Here is a 21,618-nt window from a genome sequence, read left to right as displayed (position 1 = left end):
ATCAGGCAAATAATATTAACGAGGTTTGATGGGAAAAGGAAATGGGGAGACATACTGCAACTGTGAATCCTGGGAAAGGTTACTTTCCCTTGTCTATTAACTGGCCCCTTAACCACAGCTGTGTTGAATCACTCAGTGCTTACAGTAACAGGATAAAGTTCAAGCAGAGATCCAGACTCTCCTCGGCTGTTAATGTTTCCTTACAGACAAACTAATTTGTCAAATTAAATATCTGTTTTGTGCTCCAGAGCTGAGTGAGCCCTGCACTTCAGGTCCTCCTGTAACTGGAGCAACAAAAGCTCTTTGACGACTACGGCAAAGTCACTTTTGAAGTTGCCGCTTTGTTCTCATCTTTATTAGACTGTGTCTGGTTCACGTGTCCTTCACGCGCACAGACAGACCCAGGACTTTCACTGCTCCTGGGAGTTTTTCCTGTGTGCGGAGAACGACTGACTCCCCTTCGTCGGTTGAAACACACAAACCTCCCAGAACAAGATCACAATAGGTGGAGATTCACCCACAAGGGGAAAGGAAAATAAAACAAACTGAACTGGTGACGTGATGGCACAATGTGTTGGCAGCCTGTGGCGCTGTGCCATGATGTGGTAAGACACGGTTTGTGCCTGTGGGTCACTGCATGGCGTGTTTTTAGGCATCACGATTGTAGTGGGGAGGTGCCAAATGGAGGCCAGGTGGGAGGAGGGAACGAAGGTTGCAACATCCACAACTCACGTCCTGGTGGTCGGCTGAACAGCTGAGGGCAGTTCGTCTGCCTCAAGTCTTGGTTGGAGCCAATATATGACTAAGGCATATGGACCTTTGCGTTCATAGACTTGAGGGGTGCTGGTAATGTGAAATGGAACAGTTCCAATTTTTATGGCCCCAGTATCAACGTCAAGCATTCTCAGTTCAGCTATAGCAGAGGGCAGATGCACAGCAAAGGTCTCTCCACTTTGCCCCTAAAATGTGCTTTAACCCAACTTTCAGAAGAACATCACCCAGCTGAGCCAGTCCACCAGGTTCAAGGACGGTCTGTAGCACATACTGACACCCAGATTCCCGAGTTCATTTTTCCTGTTCTAACAATTTTGTTGACTTCAATCATAGCATCGTACAGCACAGAAGGCGGCCATTCAGCCCATCATGCCTGTGGCAGCTCTTTGAAAGAGCTGTCCAGTTAGTCCCACTCCCTTGCTTTTTTCCCCATTGCCCTGCAAATTTTTCCTTTTTCAAGTATTTATCCAATTCCATTTTGAAAGTTACAATTGAATCTGCTTCCACCTCCCTTTCAGGCAGTGCATTCCAGATCATAACAAATCGCTCTGTTTAAAAAAAAAATTAATTCTCCTCACTTCCCTCCTGGATTTTTTGCCAATTATCTTAAATCTGTGTCCTATGGTTACTGACCCTTCTGTCAGTGGGAAGACTTTCTCCCTATTTACTCTTATCAAAACCCCTTATAATTTTGAACACGTCGATTAAATCGCCCCTTAACTTTCTCTGCTCTAAGGAGAACAATCCCAACTTTTCTGGTCTCTCCACATAACTGACTCTCCACTCTCACCATTTACAATTTTGTTCCTTTAATTTTTTTTCTTTCTATTGATACTTGTTACCTCATTCACAAAATGAAGCTTTTATATTTAAAAAAAAACACACACACAGACATTCTGAGCAGACGAGGCCTTTTGCTCAGGCTGTATCTACGTACCTATTGGATTACTCAGGAATATTTTCTGCTGACCTAAATATATTCGACCCAGGACTTGGGAGGACTTGACGTTTTCTTGTTCCTGTTCGCTATCTGATAGAGTTGTCAGCAAAAGTATTGCAGTCCAGTTCCCTAACCTGACCAGAATGGGGAAAATCAGACCGAACCAGCCAGCCGGTCAGGAGACCGCCACAAGCAGCAGAATATTAAAATGCTTATTTTGTTAAGAACCATTTTGTTCCATACAGGCCTGCATGAGTAGAGCCCTGAAATGAGTTTATTTATAAAATGTTATCTTGTAGTCCCTGTAAAACTCCACAGCTTCCCGCAGGATATTTCTAAACAAAACTGTGATATCAGATGAGACGTTAAACCGAGGCCCCATCTGCCCTCTCCGGTGGATGTAAAAGATCCCATGACACTACTTCAAAAAAGAGCAGGGATTTCTCCCCGGTGTCCTGGCCAATATCTATCCGTCAACCAACCTCACTAATAACAGATTATCTTGTCATTATCACATTGCTGTTTGTGAGACCTTGCTGTGCACAAATTGGCTGCTGCGTTTCATACGTTGCAACGGTGACTACACTTCAAAAAGTACTTCATTGGCTGTAAAGCACTGAGGTCGTGAAAGGCGCTATATAAATGCAAGTTCGTTCTTTTTGCTGTGAGATTGTGAAGATGGACAGCGAGTGTGTTTATGACTCCAAATCGAAAAAGGTTGGGGGGAGGGGAAGTGGGAGGATGTGTAGGAGACAACCCACGTCTATCCAACAGCACAACTAGACAAACCCAGCCCGCAATTATCTATTCCCACCGGCTTCGGCACATGCCCAGTGTTGCGCCCATGCTGCAGTCAGATGATGTCATCCTGAAACTGTTGCCACTGGGCTGTGCCAGACTCTGCAGTCCTGCCTACAATTACTAACCTGGATGACACAGGGCTTTTAATCCTTTGAATAAGCATAACACCTAATGTTTTTTTTGTCACAACTCCTGCCAAAATTGTAAAAGTCTTAATAATTCAGTGCGGAGAAGATGCAGACGCAGTCCCCGCTGCACATTTTTGCTTTGAAAGCATTAAAATTAATTAGGTTTTTTTTTTCACAATCTTTGTGATTTCCCATGGGATTGTTCATTAACAAAAATAAATAGGTATGTCTTCTGCTATAACTGTCTCTTGCCTTCTAATTATTTCCATCTCCATCTCTTTCTTTATGCATGCTTTCCTCTCTTTCTGTCTCCCTATTTCTCTTTTTTGCATACTTCCATTGGGGCAGGTCTTGTCAATATTTATCCTGAACCAACATCACTGAAACATAAGATGATCTGGTCATTATCTCATTGCTGTTTGTGGGGCCTTGCTGTGTGCAAATTGGCTGCCATGTTTCCTATATTCCAACTGTGACTGCATTTCAAAATATACTTCGTTGGCTGTAAAGTACCTTGAGGTCGTGAAAGGCGCTATATAAATGCAAGTCTGTCTGTGTGTCCTGTGTCTACCTCCTCGCTGTATGCCTTTCACAAACATTTGTTCTCCCTGTAGGTCTCTCTTTTCTATACGCCTTGCTCTTTCTCTTGCTGTATTTCTTTCACACATTCTCCTTTTCTTACTTTCATGACCTCAGGACGTCCCATAGCACTTTACAACCAATGAAGTACTTTTCAAATGCTTTCACTCACATGATGTCAGAAAAGTGGCAGCCAATTTGCGCACAGCAAGGTCCCACAAACTGTAATGTGATAATGACCAGATAATCTGTTTTAATGATGTTAGTTGAGGGATAAAATTGTCCAGGACATTGGGGGAGAACTCCCCTGCTCTTCGAATAGCATCATGGGATCTTTTACATCCACCTGGGAGGTCAGACTGAGGGCCTTGGTTTAACGCCTCATACGAAAGACGGCACCTCCAACAGTGCAGCGCTCCCTCAGTACTGGAGTGTCAACATGGATTTTGTGCTCAAGTCTCTGGAGTGGGACTTGAACCCGTGTCCTTCTGACTCAAAGGCGAGAGTGTTACCAATGATCTATGGCTGACACCTAAATGATAATTGTAAACAATTTTACAACACCAAGTTATAGTCCAGTAATTTTATTTTAAAATACGGCATCTCCACATCATGACCTAAATGATAGACAGAGCACATCTTTAACACCCCAGGCAGATTCTTTTAACCTTTGTTTCGTTATTTTGTGTTACAGAGCAAACTGATTGCAGGAAGAATCATCCCCGCCATCGCCACCACCACAGCTGCAATTGTCGGCCTCGTGTGTTTGGAGCTCTACAAGGTCGTGCAGGGCCACAGGTCAAAAAGCGACTTCAGGAACGGCTTCATCAACTTGGCCCTGCCTTTCTTTGCTTTCTCTGAGCCCTTGGGTGCTGCCAAACAGAAGGTAAGTGAGCCAGACTGAGACCGAGGTGTGACAAAACACCTCACCTTCTGTCACAGAGCACTGGACCTCAGTGAGCTACTCTTAACACCTTGAGCATCAAGGAAGGGAATCAGTCCTCTGGTTAAGCATGTTAATTTGACATAACTTCCAACTGAGCATCGAGGGACTCCCTTGCAAGAGCTGGTCTGATTCACCTTTATACGATCATACCACTCACATTGTTATCATGTGGTAGAATCCAGTGTGCCAGAAAGGTATCATCCAATGCTGCTAATTCCACCCTATTAGTAGGCTCTGTTTCTAGGCAACCATGAAGCCTGAGTGACTTCATGATGTGGAGATGCCGGTGATGGACTGGGGTTGACAATTGTAAACAATTTTACAACACCAAGTTATAGTCCAGCAATTTTATTTTAAATTCACAAGCTTTCGGAGGCTTCCCCCTTCGTCATTTTCACATCGTTCACCTGACGAAGGGGGAAGCCTCCGAAAGCTTGTGAATTTAAAATAAAATTGCTGGACTATAACTTGGTGTTGTAAAATTGAGTGACTTCAGACAGACATTTAACACTACCCATCCTGACTCATACATAGATACAAATCCCAGAACTGGAGGTGGGGGGACGCGTGCCTGTGAGAGTCTTGAGTATCATTGGTGAAAGATCGATCTTTGTTGATCGATCGCCGTGCAATTTCTGTTTGGGGTTTTGGGGGGGGGGTTTAACTCATTACATTTAAAATCGCCCTTTAGCGTGGACCTTTAGGTCTGGTCTAAGGAGGAACTCATTTTAGAGGAGGAATTTACTTTTAATTTTTAACCTTAACGGGGACATTGAATAAACAAAGCTATTGAGGCCATGTTAAACTGAAGACCTATACCTGAAAAAAATACCCCGTTTGAATTATCAATAAATCTATTACATTTATCAACGAGTGCTCCACTAGATTGACAATACTTAACTTGTTTCATTACAACGGTATCGATGCTTTGGGGGTCAGATTTGATAAGGGTCACTGTGTATTGCCCTTCCATTGCTTTAGCACTGAATTCCCCCAGGGACATCAAGGTAACACCTTTCTAGACCCTGTATCAAAACTGCATCATAATATACATTATATCATACACAAAATGTAATGAGATTCCTGCCCAGCAATTCATGCCGGTGATACTATTGGTATCAAGAAAAGCCAACGCAATAAAAACCCGGGGCCTACTTGTCCATGTAGCATAGTAATATAGCTGCTGGCGGTAAGAAATGGGTTTTAGGTGGGCCATGTTAGTCACCATTGACCGAACTGGTTGTTCTTGTAGTGAGTTAATATTAATGAGGTTTGAGCTTTTCCACTGACCATAGCGGAGTTTCTCCTGGGACCAGAAAAGGCTTCTTATAACGGGAGCTTTGCAGCAAAGGGGTTTACAATAATAAAGTACAAGTGTAATTTATGTAGGTGACGGTTGTGTGGAAATAATGAGGCCCCATTGCCTCAGCAACCAGCATCTTTACAGAGGCCTTGTTACTTCATTAGAGATTAAGAGGGCAGACTCTTGAGGAAGAACGAAATGCCAAAACTCAACTCACAACTTGTCATGAGGCTACCAAGTAAAGTTTGTCCTTTGGCAGGCACCATATCCACTCTGGTCCAATATTTGTTCATTTTAAATGAACTTTTATCAACTGACGTGATCAGCACTGATTTCCACAGGGTTTCTACTGATCGTCCGGTGCAACATTGGTGGAAGGTCGGCGGAAATCTCGGAGAAATGGTGGAAATGGGGGTTCACACGGTTTCTCCCGGGTTTCCGGCAGAAGTTACGGCGTGCGATCAGAACAACCCCGACCGGTGATGCAATGACTTTATCGCACGTGCATTTGCTTTCACGTTTAATTAAATGTCTTGCAAGCAACTATTCCTCCGTTGGAATCTCATTGAACCATTCGAGACCTTTTCTGCAGAGTGTCAGCCTATGTAGGCCAATGTTTGGGTACTGTATCTAAATAACTTACGGTACCATTTTTAAACTTTCACTATTCTGTGTGTGTATATTCCACACGTCATCCGATAGTGTGAGGCCACACTTACACATGTTGATAGCTACGTAATGCTGAGGAGATTCACTGACCACTGTTGGTGAAACTTGACACCCATCTGCCAAGCCTCATGTGATCCAGGTAATTTGTGATCCGTCTGTTGCACAGGAAGAGTGGGAAGAACAGTGACCTGAGCGCAGATGTGTCTGTTCCTGATAATATCACACTGGGACTTCTGTTCGGGATCATTTGAAAGTAATTTTGTTGTGGTGACCCAACAATGCCAGCTGGAGGTCCAGATGGTGGCAGTATGTTCTGTTCCATCACAAAAGCAGTAACTTCTAGATTAGCTGTACCTGCTAATATGTTTTTTCAAAGAATAATATGAATTAAAGGGATACTGCTCAATAAAATAGAATTAGGTCTGCGATAGCTCAGTGGTTAAATGCACCACCCAGTGTGGTATATAGTCCAGGAAATTCCTAGGTTCAATCCATGGTTTGTGCTGATCTTGCCAGTGGCAGTAGATTAGTCTTAAAGGAAAGGAAAGGACTTGCATTTATATAGAACGACTTTCACGACCTCAGGACATCCCAAAGCCAACTAAGTACTTTTGAAGTGCGGTCACTGTTGTGCTGTAGGAAACGCAGCAGATAATTTGCGCACAACAAGCTCCCACAAACAGCAATGTGATAATGACCAGAAAATCTGTTTTAGTGATGTTGGTTGAGGGATAAATATTGGCCCACGGCACTGGGGAGAACTCCCTTGCTCTTCTTCAAAATAGTGCCAGGGGATCTTTTACGTCCACCTGAGAGGGCAGACGGGCCGTCTATTTAACGTCTCATCCGAAAGACGACACCTCGACCGGCAGCACTCACTGAGTACTGGCACTGGAGTGTCAGCCTAGATTTCGTGCTCTGGTCCACAGGCTAGGGAATCAGAAAATTAACCGGATATCCTGGATAAAGCCCATCTCGGATAACGGTGGTAGTGGTTGTACACCCATATGTGTGTCCCTTGGGACTACACTACAGCTGGGCAGAGTGAAGCTGACAGCTCAGTACTGGAATAGTGCCAGAAGCTTGCAGAAGCTTGTCCCCCAGCCATCTGATTTTACTCAGGTTTCTCAAAGGAGCAGACTGAACGGGTTGTACTTTGGGATGACCCCGGCTGACTCCTGCCCTTTGAGCTACAGGGCCCGACTCAGTTCACTGAAGTCCTGAGACAGTCGAGAGTCTGTGCGGGCAGAAATGTGTCTGCGTCCAATCTGAGTGTGCGGATTTCTTCATACCAAAGAAGTCCCATGTGTCATTTTGAATTGAACTTCAGTCACAACCTTTGACGCAGCCAAGATCGTGTGGAGTTTTCAGCCCAATTTAGCAGCAGTGGAAGAGCTGGAATATTGCATTTCATTGTATCAAAATAGGTACAGCATACGAGGAGGCCATTTGGCCCATCGTGCCTGTGCCTGCTCTTTGAAAGAGCTATCCAAATAGTCTCTTTCCCCATTGCCCTGTAAATCGTAGAATCATAGAATGGTTACAGCACGGGGAGGCCATTCAGTCCATCGAGCCTGTGCCGGCTCTTTATAAGAGCAATCCAGTTAGCCCCGTTCTTTCCCCGTAGCCCTGCAAATAATTTCCTTTCAAGTATTTATCCAATTTCTTTTTGAAAGCCACGATTGAATCTGCTTCCACCACCCTTTCTGGCAGCTCATTCCAGATCATAACTACTCGCTGCGTAAAAAAAGTGTTTCCTCATGTCGCTTGGGGAAGGGAGGGGGAAGAATTAATCTCCTAAAAGATTCACAAGTTCCTGCTGTATCAAGTAGTACTGGCTCAAATCATTCTTCCCTCTTTTCTACCACTCCTGAAGACAGTGACTGATGTTCGTGTATTGCACCCAATTGGCATTCTTCATATGCAGCTATACAAAACCCTGGTTAGACCGCACCTGGAGTACTGTAAGCAGTTCTGGGCACCGCACCTTCGGAAGGACATATTGGCCTTGGAGGGAGTGCAGCATAGGTTTACTGGAATGATACCCGGACTTCAAGGTTTAAGTTATGAGGAGAGATTACACAAATTGGGGTTGTATTCTCTAGAGTTTCGAAGGTTAAGGGGTGATCTGATCGAAGTTTATAAGATATTAAGGGGAACGGATAGGACGGATAGAGAGAAACTATTTCCGCTGGTTGGGGATTCTAGGAATAGGGGGCACAGTCTAAAAATTAGAGCCAGACCTTTCAGGAGTGAGATTAGAAAACATTTCTACACACAAAGGGTGGTAGAAGTTTGGAACTCTCTTCCGCAAACGGCAATTGATACTAGCTCAATTGCTAAATTTAAATCTGAGATAGATAGCTTTTTGGCAACCAAAGGTATTAAGGGATATTGGCCAAAGGCATGGATATGGAGTTAGATCACAGATCAGCCATGATCTTATCAAATGGTGGAGCAGGCACGAGGGACTGAATGGCCTACTCCTGTTCCTATGTTCCTAAACTTGGATAGTGAGTGTTGGTGGGCTATTCAGCCACGGGAGGGGAGGCATCACAGCTGATCCCAATCTTACCCTCGTCCAATATTCCACACCTGCATACTGCCCAGGAGGGGTCATTGCATAGTGTTAGAAGTGAGAATTTTATCTGCTTTTTTTTTTGCTCCTTCCCTATCCCAGGGACACCGAAGCTAATTGTAGCACCCCTAACCTCATCCCAGCTGACTCAAAACATAATAGGAATCGAAGTGGGAGCCCTCCTAGCCCATATATCTGTAACCTGCTCCGGCCCTACAACCCTCCGAGAACTCAGCGTTCCTTCAATTCTGGCCTCTTGCGCATCCCTCATTTCCTTCACCCCTCCATTGCTGGCTGTGTCTTCAAGCTATCTAGGCCCTGGGCTCTGGAATTCCCTCCCAAACCACTCCTCTATCTCTATCTCTCTCCTCTTTTAAGACGCTCCTTAAAACCTACCTCTTTGACCAAGCCTTTGGTCGCCTGTCTTCAGGTCTCCTCCTTTGACTCGGTGTCAGTTTTTGTCTGATTACGCTCCTGTGAAGCGCCTCGGGACATTTTATCACGTTAAAGGCATTCTGTAAATGCAAATTGTTATTGTTGACTCATTGGGAGAATCACCAGCATCACACCATGTGGTTCAGCGTGACATTAGGAGGGGGATAGTTCTCATTTCTATAGTGCATTTGTTGACAGCAAATTTTCTTTAATGATACCTCCACTTGTAAATCTTTCAAGGTTTGAAAATACCATTGTTGTGGGTGGGTGAGGGGCAGTGAAAAGGGTCCCATGAACGAAATGAAGGCAGCTGACTCTAATAATTCCAGTATCAACATCCCCTTTATGTGCTGTCAATTCAAAAATAAGTCAGCTTTAAATTGCCTTTTGCAGCAGATGCCGTGCAAGGTGCCCCACCCAGGGTTTGGTCCTCCTGTCTCCACGACAACGATAGATATTGTGCGCAATAGGTTTCGCTGTAATTACCTACTCTCATTGCAGCTTTGTGCACTCAAGAGAGAGCTGCCCCCCACCCCCTCCCACCCCACAAACTGATTATGATTCAGGCTGCGTACAGTTGTATCTATGCTTGGTACTTCTCAGCTGCCCTGCAGTCAGTTATGTCATTGCCATGGGATGATTATACTGACAACCTCTGTGAAACTGTAACGTGCAACTGATGGGCTGGGGCAGATGGCCGTGTAGTTCATAAGTAAACAGTGCAAGTGTTTAACTGCAGATCATTAATGTTGTACAGTCAGCTCCAGACTCCAAGCGATAAATTCCAAAGCACCAAGCCACTTCCCAGTCATTCTTCCTTTTATAAAATTCCAATGAACTAAACCACTTCCTCTTCATCTTATCATTCTTTCCCAGGCCCTCAATACTCTGGAACGCCTCAATCCCTCAATCTTCAGGACTCTAAGCTTCATGTTTGCCATTACCTAATTACGACATTCTGATTTACCTCATCTTCTCTCGTACTCTTGTCAGCCTTGGTGATGTCCTGCATTATGAGCCGTCTCCCTCCACCTAAACTTCTCACAAAAAAACAATTCCCATTGTCTGAAATTCTAATGGAACAAACCTCAAGCCATTCACTCCCATGTGTGGAATTACAGTGGATTGAACTATTCCCCATTCCTGATCTCAGCATGCACTGTTCCCGAGTTATCTGGGTCTTTTTGACACAGTGAATGGTGACATCCCAAGGCATGCGGTCATCTTCCATGTCGATGACACCCGGCTCTACCGATCCAGCGCCAGCGCCACCACCCTCGACTGCATGACAACCACTTTACCGTCTGACTGCGTGTCCAGCATTAAGTCATGGATGAGCCAGAACATTCTCCAACTTAGCGCTGGCAAGACCAAAGCCATCCCGTTTCTTTCCCTCCAACAACTCATCCCCCTTAGCCCTCCCCATTTCATCCCCCTCAGCCCTCCCCATTTCATCCCCCTCAGCCCTCCCCATTTCATCCCCCTCAGCCCTCCCCATTTCATCCCCCTCAGCCCTCCCCATTTCCATCCCCCTCAGCCCTCCCCATTTCCATCCCCCTCAGCCCTCCCCATTTCCATCCCCCTCAGCCCTCCCCATTTCCATCCCCTTCAGCCCTCCCCATTTCCATCCCCCTCAGCCCTCCCCATTTAAATCCCCCTCAGCCCTCCCCATTTAAATCCCCCTCAGCCCTCCCCATTTAAATCCCCCTCAGCCCTCCCCATTTCAATCCCCCTCAGCCCTCCCCATTTCAATCCCCCTCAGCCCTCCCCATTTCAATCCCCCTCAGCCCTCCCCATTTCAATCCCCCTCAGCCCTCCCCATTTCCATCCCCCTCAGCCCTCCCCATTTCCATCCCCCTCAGCCCTCCCCATTTCAATCCCCCTCAGCCCTCCCCATTTCAATCCCCCTCAGCCCTCCCCATTTCAATCCCCCTCAGCCCTCCCCATTTCAATCCCCCTCAGCCCTCCCCATTTCAATCCCCCTCAGCCCTCCCCATTTCAATCCCCCTCAGCCCTCCCCATTTCAATCCCCCTATCGCATTGCTTGCTCAGCCTGAAGGATGCACAACCTGAATGCCCTGTTTGACCCTGTACTGAGCTTCAAACCCCATACCCTGTCCATCACCGAGACTGCCTACTTGCACCTGCACAAAGTTGCTTGCCCCCATGCTGACGAAGTCCCTTCACTGCTGGAACCCAGAGCCATACCATTAGGCTCAGTTTCCGCAGAGCTCTCCTCATGGGCCTCTGGAGCTCCATCCTACATAAACTCCCAACTCAAGCAAAACGTTGCCACCCACATCCTGCACTGCGCCAAGTCCTGTTCACCCATTGCCCTTTTTGCTTGCCCAGCGTTATTGGCTCCCCCTCGTCCATTGCATTGATTTCCAATCATCATTCTCGATTACAAATCTCTTTGCATTCTCACCCCATTCCACAGTCTCCAGCCCCGGGCACCAGCTCACACTCTCCACTCAATTGACTCTGGCTCCTTTGCATCCTCTACTCCACTATCATCTAATACTACTTGACCTCTGTGAAGTGCTGTGGGACATTTACTACATTAAAGCTCATATATAAGTGCAAGTTATTGTTGTTTCTGCTGTAAACGTCCACTGCCAAAGTTCAGCCAAAGGTTGAAATTGTTATTTTCATATAAAATCTCATTTTACTAAATGAATCATTAAATGGATTGAAGTACAATCATTTTTTTAATCTTCCGGTTACAGAAATCATGATTCAAACATAAACATTTCTTAGTAAAGTATTTCCATATTTATGGAAATTACTCCCCACACTTGTGCTGGATATGCCATCCTTTGCAATTCATTCATAGACAATCTCCATATATGTGTATCACCTCGTTTAACACTTTTTTAAAACGTATTTTCTGACCAATTATTTTTGCCCTCATATTACCTGCTGATTTAATAATGTCAGTTTGTTGAATTTTATTGCATCATTTAGCAAAGTTACAGCATAAGTTATTAAACACTCAGGCAGTGCACTCAAAACCTCTTCAAATTGGTGAGCAGGAGATGCCATGGGAGAGCGAGAGAGAGCGCGAGAGCGAGCAGGATAGAGAGGGAGTCAAAAAGCCCTCGTGGACTGTGGCCATAGATTGGATTTCTCGCCGTTTCCCACTGAATGTGTTCTCTGTGTATGTCTTTTTCCAGAACATAGATTTAGCAGATGGACGGATAAGCATTGGCCAAGAAGTTTCAGCTTTTGGGAGCTGTCCATATGCATTCTTTAGTACAGACACTGCGACAGATGTTGCCTAAGACAATAGCATAATGACCATTACCCATACAGCATTTAGAAGGCTGAAGCAACCAAATACATCAACAGGACTTGGACCATAATGAGGTTGGTTCATAATGAAGGTAGTGGGCTTTCATTGAAAGAAACCAAGAGGCTGTTGCTCCTAACATGCGTGGGTACCCTTAGGGTTAAAATGATTAGCAGATAGAGGGCTACCAGAAGCAGAGCCAGTGGGTCTGTAAAATGCAGGCAAGTCCCGGGAGGCTGGAGATCGGTTTCATGCTTTAGGGCTAATTTACTGCAGTTATCAAGCAACAGTGGTGATTGGATTTCAAGCTGATTATTGCACATGTCACCATTACCCCAGATATACAACCCAGCAAAATCACTCCCATACTGAATGACAGAAAATTCCATTTGTGTTACAGTATAATTGAATCAGAATGAAAGTATTAAGGAGACTCAGATAACAAAATGGAAGTTTATTACCGGAACTGGGCTAATAGTTGGCTGGCTCGGCCAAATTAAAATCGTTTTTTACGACCCCAAAAGTAAATGTATATTTCCAAGTGAAAAACACACACACACACACACACACACACACACACACACAGAAAGTTAACAGCTGGACTCAGAAAAAGGATCAAACTACACAAAATGGTTACATCAGCGTCTCTGTTGCAGTGAAAACTGTAATGGTATTCAGATGGAAGCATTCATCCGTACGTGCCAAAATATTTCGCTGTCAATCTGAAGTAAAACATACTGTGCGTGTCACCGTGCCAGCTCTAAGATTTTGTAGTTCTGGGCTCCAGCGCAAATGGAAAAGGATCTTCTGGTACAATATCTTAAAGTGACAAAGTTTCAACCCAAATAATTCAAAAATGTAATAAGAAACTGAGACCAGAGAGACTCTCATGCCATGTGCACCACTTGCACGCATACATTTGCATACACACACCCATGTATATACATATTCACATGTACACATATAGCGCCCACGCACGCACGCACACACACACGTATTTTATGAAGACAGACAAGGGATAGTTTCTAATGAATCTTTGGGGAAGGAGTCACCATCATCTGTTGGGTTGAGAATGTATCCTATGATTGCGACTGATGCAGGTTGAGAAGGAACAGTGAGTCTGGCTGTTGAATTTAAGGATTTACCTTAGAATTTTGAGAGAACTTCTTAGAATCATACAGCAGAGAAGGAGGCCATTCAGCCCACCGTGCCTGTGCCGACTCTTTGAAAGAGCTATCCAATTAGTCCCACTGTCCTGCAGATTTTTCCTTTTCAAGTGTTTATCCAGTTCTCTTTTGAAAGTTATTATTGAATCTGCTTCCACCGCCCTTTCAGGCAGCGCATTCCAGATCATAACAATTCGCTTCCTAACCACCTGTTTACATTTAAAAGCTACACAACTGTGGTTCATGCTTTTGAAATGATAGCATAAAAAGACTCGAAAGAACTTGTTGCAAGAATCACAACTTTATCCTGGAGTCTTGAGAAGTTTTATAGCCCTGTTAGCTTCTTTGTAACACAGGGAGAGTTTCAGGATCAAAACATTATTGCTCCTTTTAACTGCTACAAAGAGTCACAATCTACCTCAGTGTTCTTTTCTTCCTTGATTTTTTTTTTTAATTAATATTTTTGTTTGAACAGAAGATGTTGATAACATCGGGGCAGCTGGCAACTACTGTGCCCAACATTGTGTGAGGGAGCTGAAATCAGTAGAGATACAGCCAGAGTGTTTCAGCAATTGTTTGTGGCTAAGTTCGACTCCCTCACCAACCAGTTCCTCCAATTAATGGGAACGTTTGATTTTAAACTTTACATGTGGCCCGCAAATGCCCCATGGTGTGCACCTAAGTGGTCCATGAACACAAAGGCTTGGATACTGCCGGCTTATTGGATCAGTTACGTGGTGGAAATATTGCTGATAGTCTCCCTTCCCCATATAATGTCTTCCCATTTGTCTTTTGGATGAAACGATAAACCAAGGCCCCGTCTGCCCTCTCAGGTGGACGTAAAAGATCTTATGCCACTATTTTGAAGAAGAGCAAGGAGGTTTTCCCCAGTGTCCTGTCCAATGTTTATCCCTCAACCAACATCACTTTTTTTTTTAAAAATGAGCTGGTCATTATCCTATTGCTGTTTGTGGGACCTTGCTGTGCGCAAATTGGCTGCCGCGTTTCCTACATCACAACAGTGACTACGCTTCAAAAGTACTTCATTGGCAGTAAAGTGCTTTTTGATGTCCTGAGGTCATGAAAGGTGCTATATAAATGTAAGTCTTTCTTTATAACACCAGTGGAGAAGTGACAGGAATCCTATTATCACGTGGATGATGTCACTGTGAAACCATGGCATCACCAGACACTTTACTTCCTATTTCCAAACCAGCAAACAGGCCTCAAACATGGCGCTGCTCCCAGTTCTGTAGAACTATAGGACAAGGGGCTTCCCTTGCAGTGCATCCACTCCTTAACACTGATGAAAGTGTGACGGTTGTACTTACTAATGGGGAAAACCATTCAAGATTTAGTTGAGGGGGAATTCTGGCCACTGCTGAGTGTGGGTATGTTTAAGGAAATATTCAGCAGGAACTTTGGGGGGAATAATAAATCTGCCCTCAAAGCCATTCCTGGATAGTTTCACAATGTATCAGACACTCTATCTGCAACGGAGCAAACTTTTGCAAAGCGGTCTCAATAGGCCTTGCACCAGCATTTGTGTTACTGTGGATGCAAGATGCGTTACCGTGGATACAGAACCCCTTCCAGCAGAAATTGAAATTTCTTAGTTTAATGTGAAGTATGGCAAGAAATTATACGGTCAAGTAGCATTGCACCAGTGTGTGCTTCTCTGTTTCTGAACATGATAAAGCATCCATTGAGGTCCTTTAATGAGTCGTCAGTGCCCCGTTAAGCAGAAATTGTAGTCTAAATACTCCAGCTTTGTACGGGTTGGTAAATATGGAACTAATTTTCTCTCAGACTTCCTTTGCCCGGTAGGAGCATGAATAGAAGGAGAGGACAGCATGTGTAATTGGTTTCAGTAATAAACTCCTTCAGAGATGGACTTCAGAAGGTTTTCATTGTAAGTTACAATGTGAAAGAAGAGGCACTTCCTGCTGCAGGGTCGATGCATATTGAAACCAGATTGCTGTGAGCTCCTCTGATCTCTGCTTCACTTCAGATACATCACAGGCGCACTGTCTTAAAACAGGCCTTCATCACTTTTTTTTAAAAAAAGATTGGATTCAGTAGCATCCTACTGTGTCCCTTCATTTAACACTTTCACTGCTGCACTCCTTGGGGAACAAGTTACGTATTACAGAAAAGCATGTTGATTTGAATTGTCAGATAATTCTAAATAGTAGGCAAGGACACACCAAGGTGACTATTTCGTCCAGTGGATTGTAATATTGTCCTTTCCCCTCCGAGACCTGAATTTGAATCCAGTCTAGACTGTTGGGTTGAAAGATATCTTATATGCCAACTTGACTCAGCACTCTTGCCTCCGAGTCAGAAGGATGTGGTTTCAAGACCCACTCCAGGACAGGTCTAAGCTGACAATTCAGTGAGGGAGTGCTGGACTGTTGGAGGAGGTAATTCAAATGAAATGTTAAACTGAGGCCCCGTCTGCCTGTTAAGGCGGATGTAAAAGATCCAGTGGCACTATTTGAAAGAAGCACATGGAGTTCTTCGAGTTTCATGCCCAATATTCTTCCCTCAAGCAACAGCATCAAAAAAAACAGATAAACTGGTCATTCATCTGATTGACTGTTTGTGAAATCTTGCTGTTCACAATTGGCACCCGAATTTCTAGGCCCTGAATACCTGCTGCCAAATTAAGAGCCGCCTCCTTCTGTTCCACAGCTACAAAGCTCCGTGGTGACTTTACATCGTGTGTTTTGTCCTGAGTTTATAGCCATGATTAGGGCCAATGTTTTACAGTGTAATAAGTAAAATTACATTTTTATTGCATGGGATTCCGAGATTATACCAGTATTTTAGGGATCGCGTTCCTTAATTCCATTAGTTTAGAATTGAGCATACAAGTTTATCATTACTGAGTAAGTCAAATTCCATTTTAATTAAGTGGAATATTCCAGAATTTTTGCTGGTGCTTTGGGTATCCTATCCTTACGTGGAAACTTAAAATCAGCAGCCTGCCTACAATTGTAATCAATCCCAGGTACGAATCTATGCTTTTACTTTTAGAAACTTTAAGTGCGCCCTTTTAATCTAAGATTTCCATACACAGGAGAGTGGTTTGCAGGAGTTCCAGGATATTTAGCAGTTAGGATTCTAGTCTGTTGGACTCCGATCCCTTGCAGATAGTATAATGTTTGCTGCTTTTCACTTGAATGGTACAGTGCAGGTTAACGCATGTTTAAAATAGGTGACCCATGCAGGCAGCTAGCTCCTCAGATGGGGCTTTGAGCAGCTGCATCACTCGGGCCAAAAAAGCTTTGAAGAAATCAACTTTTGAAGGAAAATATTTAACCCTCTTGATTTAGCTGCTTGGGTTGCTGCAATTCAGCAAAGATTTTTGGCAACTGACTTGGATGTCAGATGGTTTTCAGTAAACTCCATTTGACAACTCTGCCTTATCCACAAAAATGTGATGCATGACCCCAGGCTCAAGTGGAGGGATAGTGGAATCGAGCAAGATATTAGAAACAGATTTGATTATCTTCTATCCATCCTTTGAGCCTGTGTGAGAATCATGCAGTTTCACATCTGGTGAGCTGATGATGGGGTCTTTTAATATTTGGATTTAGTGTAGAGATATAATTCTCTGGCTCAGATAGTCTGATCTTTTCCATCTATCAAAGTATTTCCACTCTTTGGCTAATGCTGTAGCACATCTTTCATTAAACGAGGCTGTGAGCCAATGGCAGTGTATATAATTGCTAAGATGGAATGTGGTGCTTTGGAACACAAGATGTAGTCTGCTTGGTCAGAGCTCCAATGAAGTCTGCATTTTTCAACTGGCTGTTGGGATATCAGTCCAAGGTAGCAACTTCCTGACTGAGACTATATCAGTTAACCTTGCCTAGCAGCCAAAATTACATTCAAGATGCCAACGAGAAGCTGCTTTGCGGCAGACCCAAGAAATGGTCAAGTGTACCAAATGGAGCTTTGTTGAGTGCTTTCCACTACTAGGGGTTTGGGAAATGTTAGGTGCCAATAGGAATTGTCCTTAATTAAGTGCAGTAGCCGAGTGATTATGGTACTTGATCATTGACTCAGTGGTCACGAGTTCAAATCCCACCAATAGCAAGTTGCGATATTAAATTCAATAAATCGGATTATTTTGTGGGCTGACACCAAATATAATGACCATGGAAGCTACTGGATTTTTCCTGTAAACCCAACTGGCTCAGTAACGCCACCCCTACCCAGTCTGGTCAACATGTGACTCCAGCCCCACACTACGTGCTTGACTCTTATCGCCTCAGAGAAACTCGATGATGCGCAATAAATACTGCTTTGATAGTGTCGCCTACATCCCATGAATAAATTTTAAAAATGAACAAGCCATGTGAGACTGTTAGTGACTGAGAAATCCAGTTGCCGATTAGGAGAATGATGCATTTATAGGTGGATGGATCAAATTCTTTTAACGTCAACTGTTGGGTAGGCCAAAATAGAATTGTCAGCAGATGATAAACTGTAGCCAAATAGGCATTCCATTTCTTGATCTGTACTTCTGGCCAAAGAGTCTCCAAGGTATCCGATTATAACTCCTTCCTAGGGAGATTGCTGGTCCTTGGGGAGAGGAGAGATGAAGAGAATTTTTTATGATCTGGAATGGTGATGGAATTAGATTCAGTAGGAACTTTCAAAAAGGGAATTGGATGTATACTTGAAAAGGAAAAATTTACTTGGCTATGCGGAAAGAGCAGGGGAGTGGGACTAATTGGATAGCTCTTTCAAAGATTCGGCACTGGCAAGTTTGGCTGAATGGCCCCCTACTGTGCTGTATGATTCTGTGCTTTTGATGAGGGGGAATTTCACCATCATCAGTACCACAATATTTACAGGGATGGATACAACCTCATTCATTACACAGCCCATTAAGAATAACTCATGAATAGCTAGTATGTTGAGATTGTCAGAAACTGTAACATCAACAAGGGATGGCTGGTTGGCTCAAAGCCTGCTATTGCTTGTGTAATGAAATGTAAATTTATGATCCATGTGAATGAGCAGCTTCTAACTTGCTTAAAAAAAAACGCATGTCTGAGGCCAGATCCTCGATCACACAACACAGAGGGTTTGGGACCCCTCTTAGCGTTCAACTGCAACTTGTGGTTGGAATCTGAAACCAGTTACATGATTTTAAGGGTACTTTAATTTCACTTCCCACCACTGCTAATCTTGAAATGGGTTTCTCCTTGGCTGAACTTTCTGTAGAGTCTCTCCTTCTAGCCTCCAGCCTCTGCTTCTGTGCGATGCTGGGACCTCCTCATTCAAGTTCTCGGTCTCTGTCACAAGCCCCTCTTGCAGCTAACACCCAAATTTGTAGGTTTCCTCCAGCTGCTAGGCTGTCCCACCATGAAGGAAAGAACTTGCCTTTATATAGCGCCTTTCACGTCCTCAGGACGTCCCAAAGTGCTTTACAGCCAATGAAGTGCTTTTGAAATGCGGTCACTGCTGTAATGTAGAAAACATTAGGGCCTGTCTCCTTTCATGCTTACTCCACGTGAATAGGAAAGCTTTTGGGAGCCAAGGTTTGTTATGTAAACCGTGAATTGAGGCAATGTGTCACTAATAAAAAAAAAAAATGTGAACAGGACAAACTGCTGAGCAGATATTGGCCCGCCAGTTATCAGCAGATAGTAATGCCCCCCTCTAGTTATCAGCAAAATCTCTTTGCTGGAGACTAAACACAGATAATACCTCACCAGGACCTAGGAGGTGCTGAGAGTTTTTAAACGGTAGCCGAGTTAGCAGAAGCAGTTCTGCAATAGCCTCGGCTCCTGATGCTGCTCCGTTTACACAAGAGGGTGGAATCCACAGCACCAGCAGTAACCTTATTTCTGAACGTCCAGCCTCCTCCTATGGCTGGGAAGGGTCTGTACAGACCAGCATTGGGGAAAACTACATTCTGTAATCGGGAAAGGTGACAGCCAGTATGGAGGCGGCAATATTTATATTTGCCACTCATGATGGTGTTGCTTCCAAAGGCACAAGTGGACATCACCTCATTGGGTTGGGCCTCAGCTCCCTTGGAAGCAGTAATGCCACCTCATATACTTTACAGTACTGATTCCCAAGTCAGAGTTACCATGAGTGGCACTAACATGTTTCCTTCTGGTTTTAAAAAAAAAACTAGGCTCCCAGAAGTTTCAGCTTCGTTAGTTTCATCAGTGCTATATTGATGATTTTGTACGGATATGAATCAAATTAACGAACTAAAGACTTGCATTTATATAGCGCCTTTCACGACCTCTAGACGTCCCAAAGAGCTTTACAACCAATTAAGTACTTTTGAAGTTCAGTCACTGTTGTAAGGCGGGATACGCGGCTGCCAAGTTGCACAAAGCAAGGTTCCACAAACAGCAATGTGACAATGACCAGATAATCTGTTTTTATTGATGTCAGAGAGATAAATATCAGCCAGGACACCAGGGAGAACTCACCTGCTCTTCTTCGCAGTAGTGTCATAGGATCTTTTACGTCCACCTGAGAGGGCAGATGGGGTCTCGGTTTAACGTAAAACGGCACCTCCGACAGTGAGTGTCAGCCTAGATTTTGTGCTCAAGCCCTTGGAACGGGATTTGAACCCACAACCTTCGAACTCCGAGGCGAGAGTGCCAACTGAGCCACGGCTGACAACCAAGCAGGGAAATAATGTTGGACGTTCAGTTTGGTTAGAAATGCTTCCGTGCATTTGGGATTGAAACACTGGAGATTACATATGGTGATGTTGAGGGAGTTCCGTATCTAAGAACATGTAGTAGAAAATATTTCAATAATTCTACCTCTTGTGATGCATAGTGTATGGGAGACATTCACAGTTTGTAGTGAGAAATTTTAGATCAATTGCAAACCATTTACAGTGTTGTTATTTTGTTCATTCTCGGAATGTGGGCGTCACTGGCAAGGCCGGCATTTATTGCCCATCCCTAAGTTGCCCTTGAGAAGGTGGTGGTGAGCCGCCTTCTTGAACCGCTGCAGTCCGTGTGGTGAAGGTTCTCCCACAGTGCTGTTAGGTAGAGAGCTCCAGGATTTTGTTGCGCATCGTACGTGAATGATAGCTATTTCCAGTTCCAGATTTTTTTTTTAAGTGCGAACTGGCTTCCCATAGCTGATTTTGACAGTGTTGTCTGTCATTACTGAATGGGAGCCATTTTGTGCCTTGCGTCCATTTAAGTGAGAAATCAATAATTAAGAACTTAAGAATCTGCGTTCATGCTGCACACTTTGCTCGTAACGTGGTTCCTCGTGGTCAGGCACCGATGCCTCTGGATTGGCACTGCAACTTGTGGGAAGGTTTGCCACCCTCCCCTCTTGTTCAGATGAATGACAGAAGGTAGCTTCTGCGCATCGGTGATATCACCGCAGCGGCTTGTGGGGGATGGAGAACCAAAATGCTGAGCCGGTGTTGAGGCAGGCTCAGCATAATTCAAAAACAATGAGGAATGCTTTTATTTATTTTTATTTACATATACATCAAAAGATATTTTGAACAAGAAGTACTCGCAAAGATGTTCCTTCCCCTTTAACATTTCTGTTGTTGTCTTTCGATATTCCTTGTACTGATTGCAAGATGAAAAGAGCAGCTGGGACTCTTTAGTTTTTTGTTAAATGTTACTTTACTGTAGCACCCAGTCTGGGTTACACCAGTCTTCACATTATTTTCAAGGGAATGCTTTAAGAAACTGAAGGAAAGCTTAAGAACAACCGGAAGTAGGTTTTAAAGTCATTTTCTTTTAACATAAAGGACCAGTTACAGTTTCTAGCCTTCCTTGTAGGCTTCCTTTAAGTGGTTTAACTTTCTAACATGGCACATTCTTGAGGCAAGCGCATACTTCAAACGCATCAACAAACAGGACTTGCAGTAGACTGTAATGAGGCCTGTTGTTGGGTTAATGATGTTGTAAAGGGCCCTTCTTAAATTTGATACGAGAGCTAATGGGGCAGTGTCCTAATGTGTGTTTGTTTTTTAAGTCTGCT

At 44.0% G+C, this 21,618-nt stretch overlaps 1 protein-coding gene across 1 annotated transcript in view; it reads left to right on the top strand.

The window, feature by feature from the left end:
* The window catches only part of LOC137334044 (ubiquitin-like modifier-activating enzyme 1), a 212,513-nt gene that overhangs the window by 145,107 nt on the left and 45,788 nt on the right, over positions 1–21,618 (top strand). Inside the window, exon 22 of the mRNA XM_067998471.1 lies at positions 3,917–4,108. Coding sequence (XP_067854572.1) covers positions 3,917–4,108 — 192 coding nt within the window. The remainder of the gene's footprint in view (positions 1–3,916; positions 4,109–21,618) is intronic.

This window comes from Heptranchias perlo, chromosome 17 (assembly GCF_035084215.1).
Source record: "Heptranchias perlo isolate sHepPer1 chromosome 17, sHepPer1.hap1, whole genome shotgun sequence".
In the NCBI taxonomy this organism is placed as follows: Eukaryota; Metazoa; Chordata; class Chondrichthyes; order Hexanchiformes; family Hexanchidae; genus Heptranchias; species Heptranchias perlo.
Note: the sequence above shows the minus strand (reverse complement) of the source record. Positions and strands in the feature narration are given on the sequence as shown.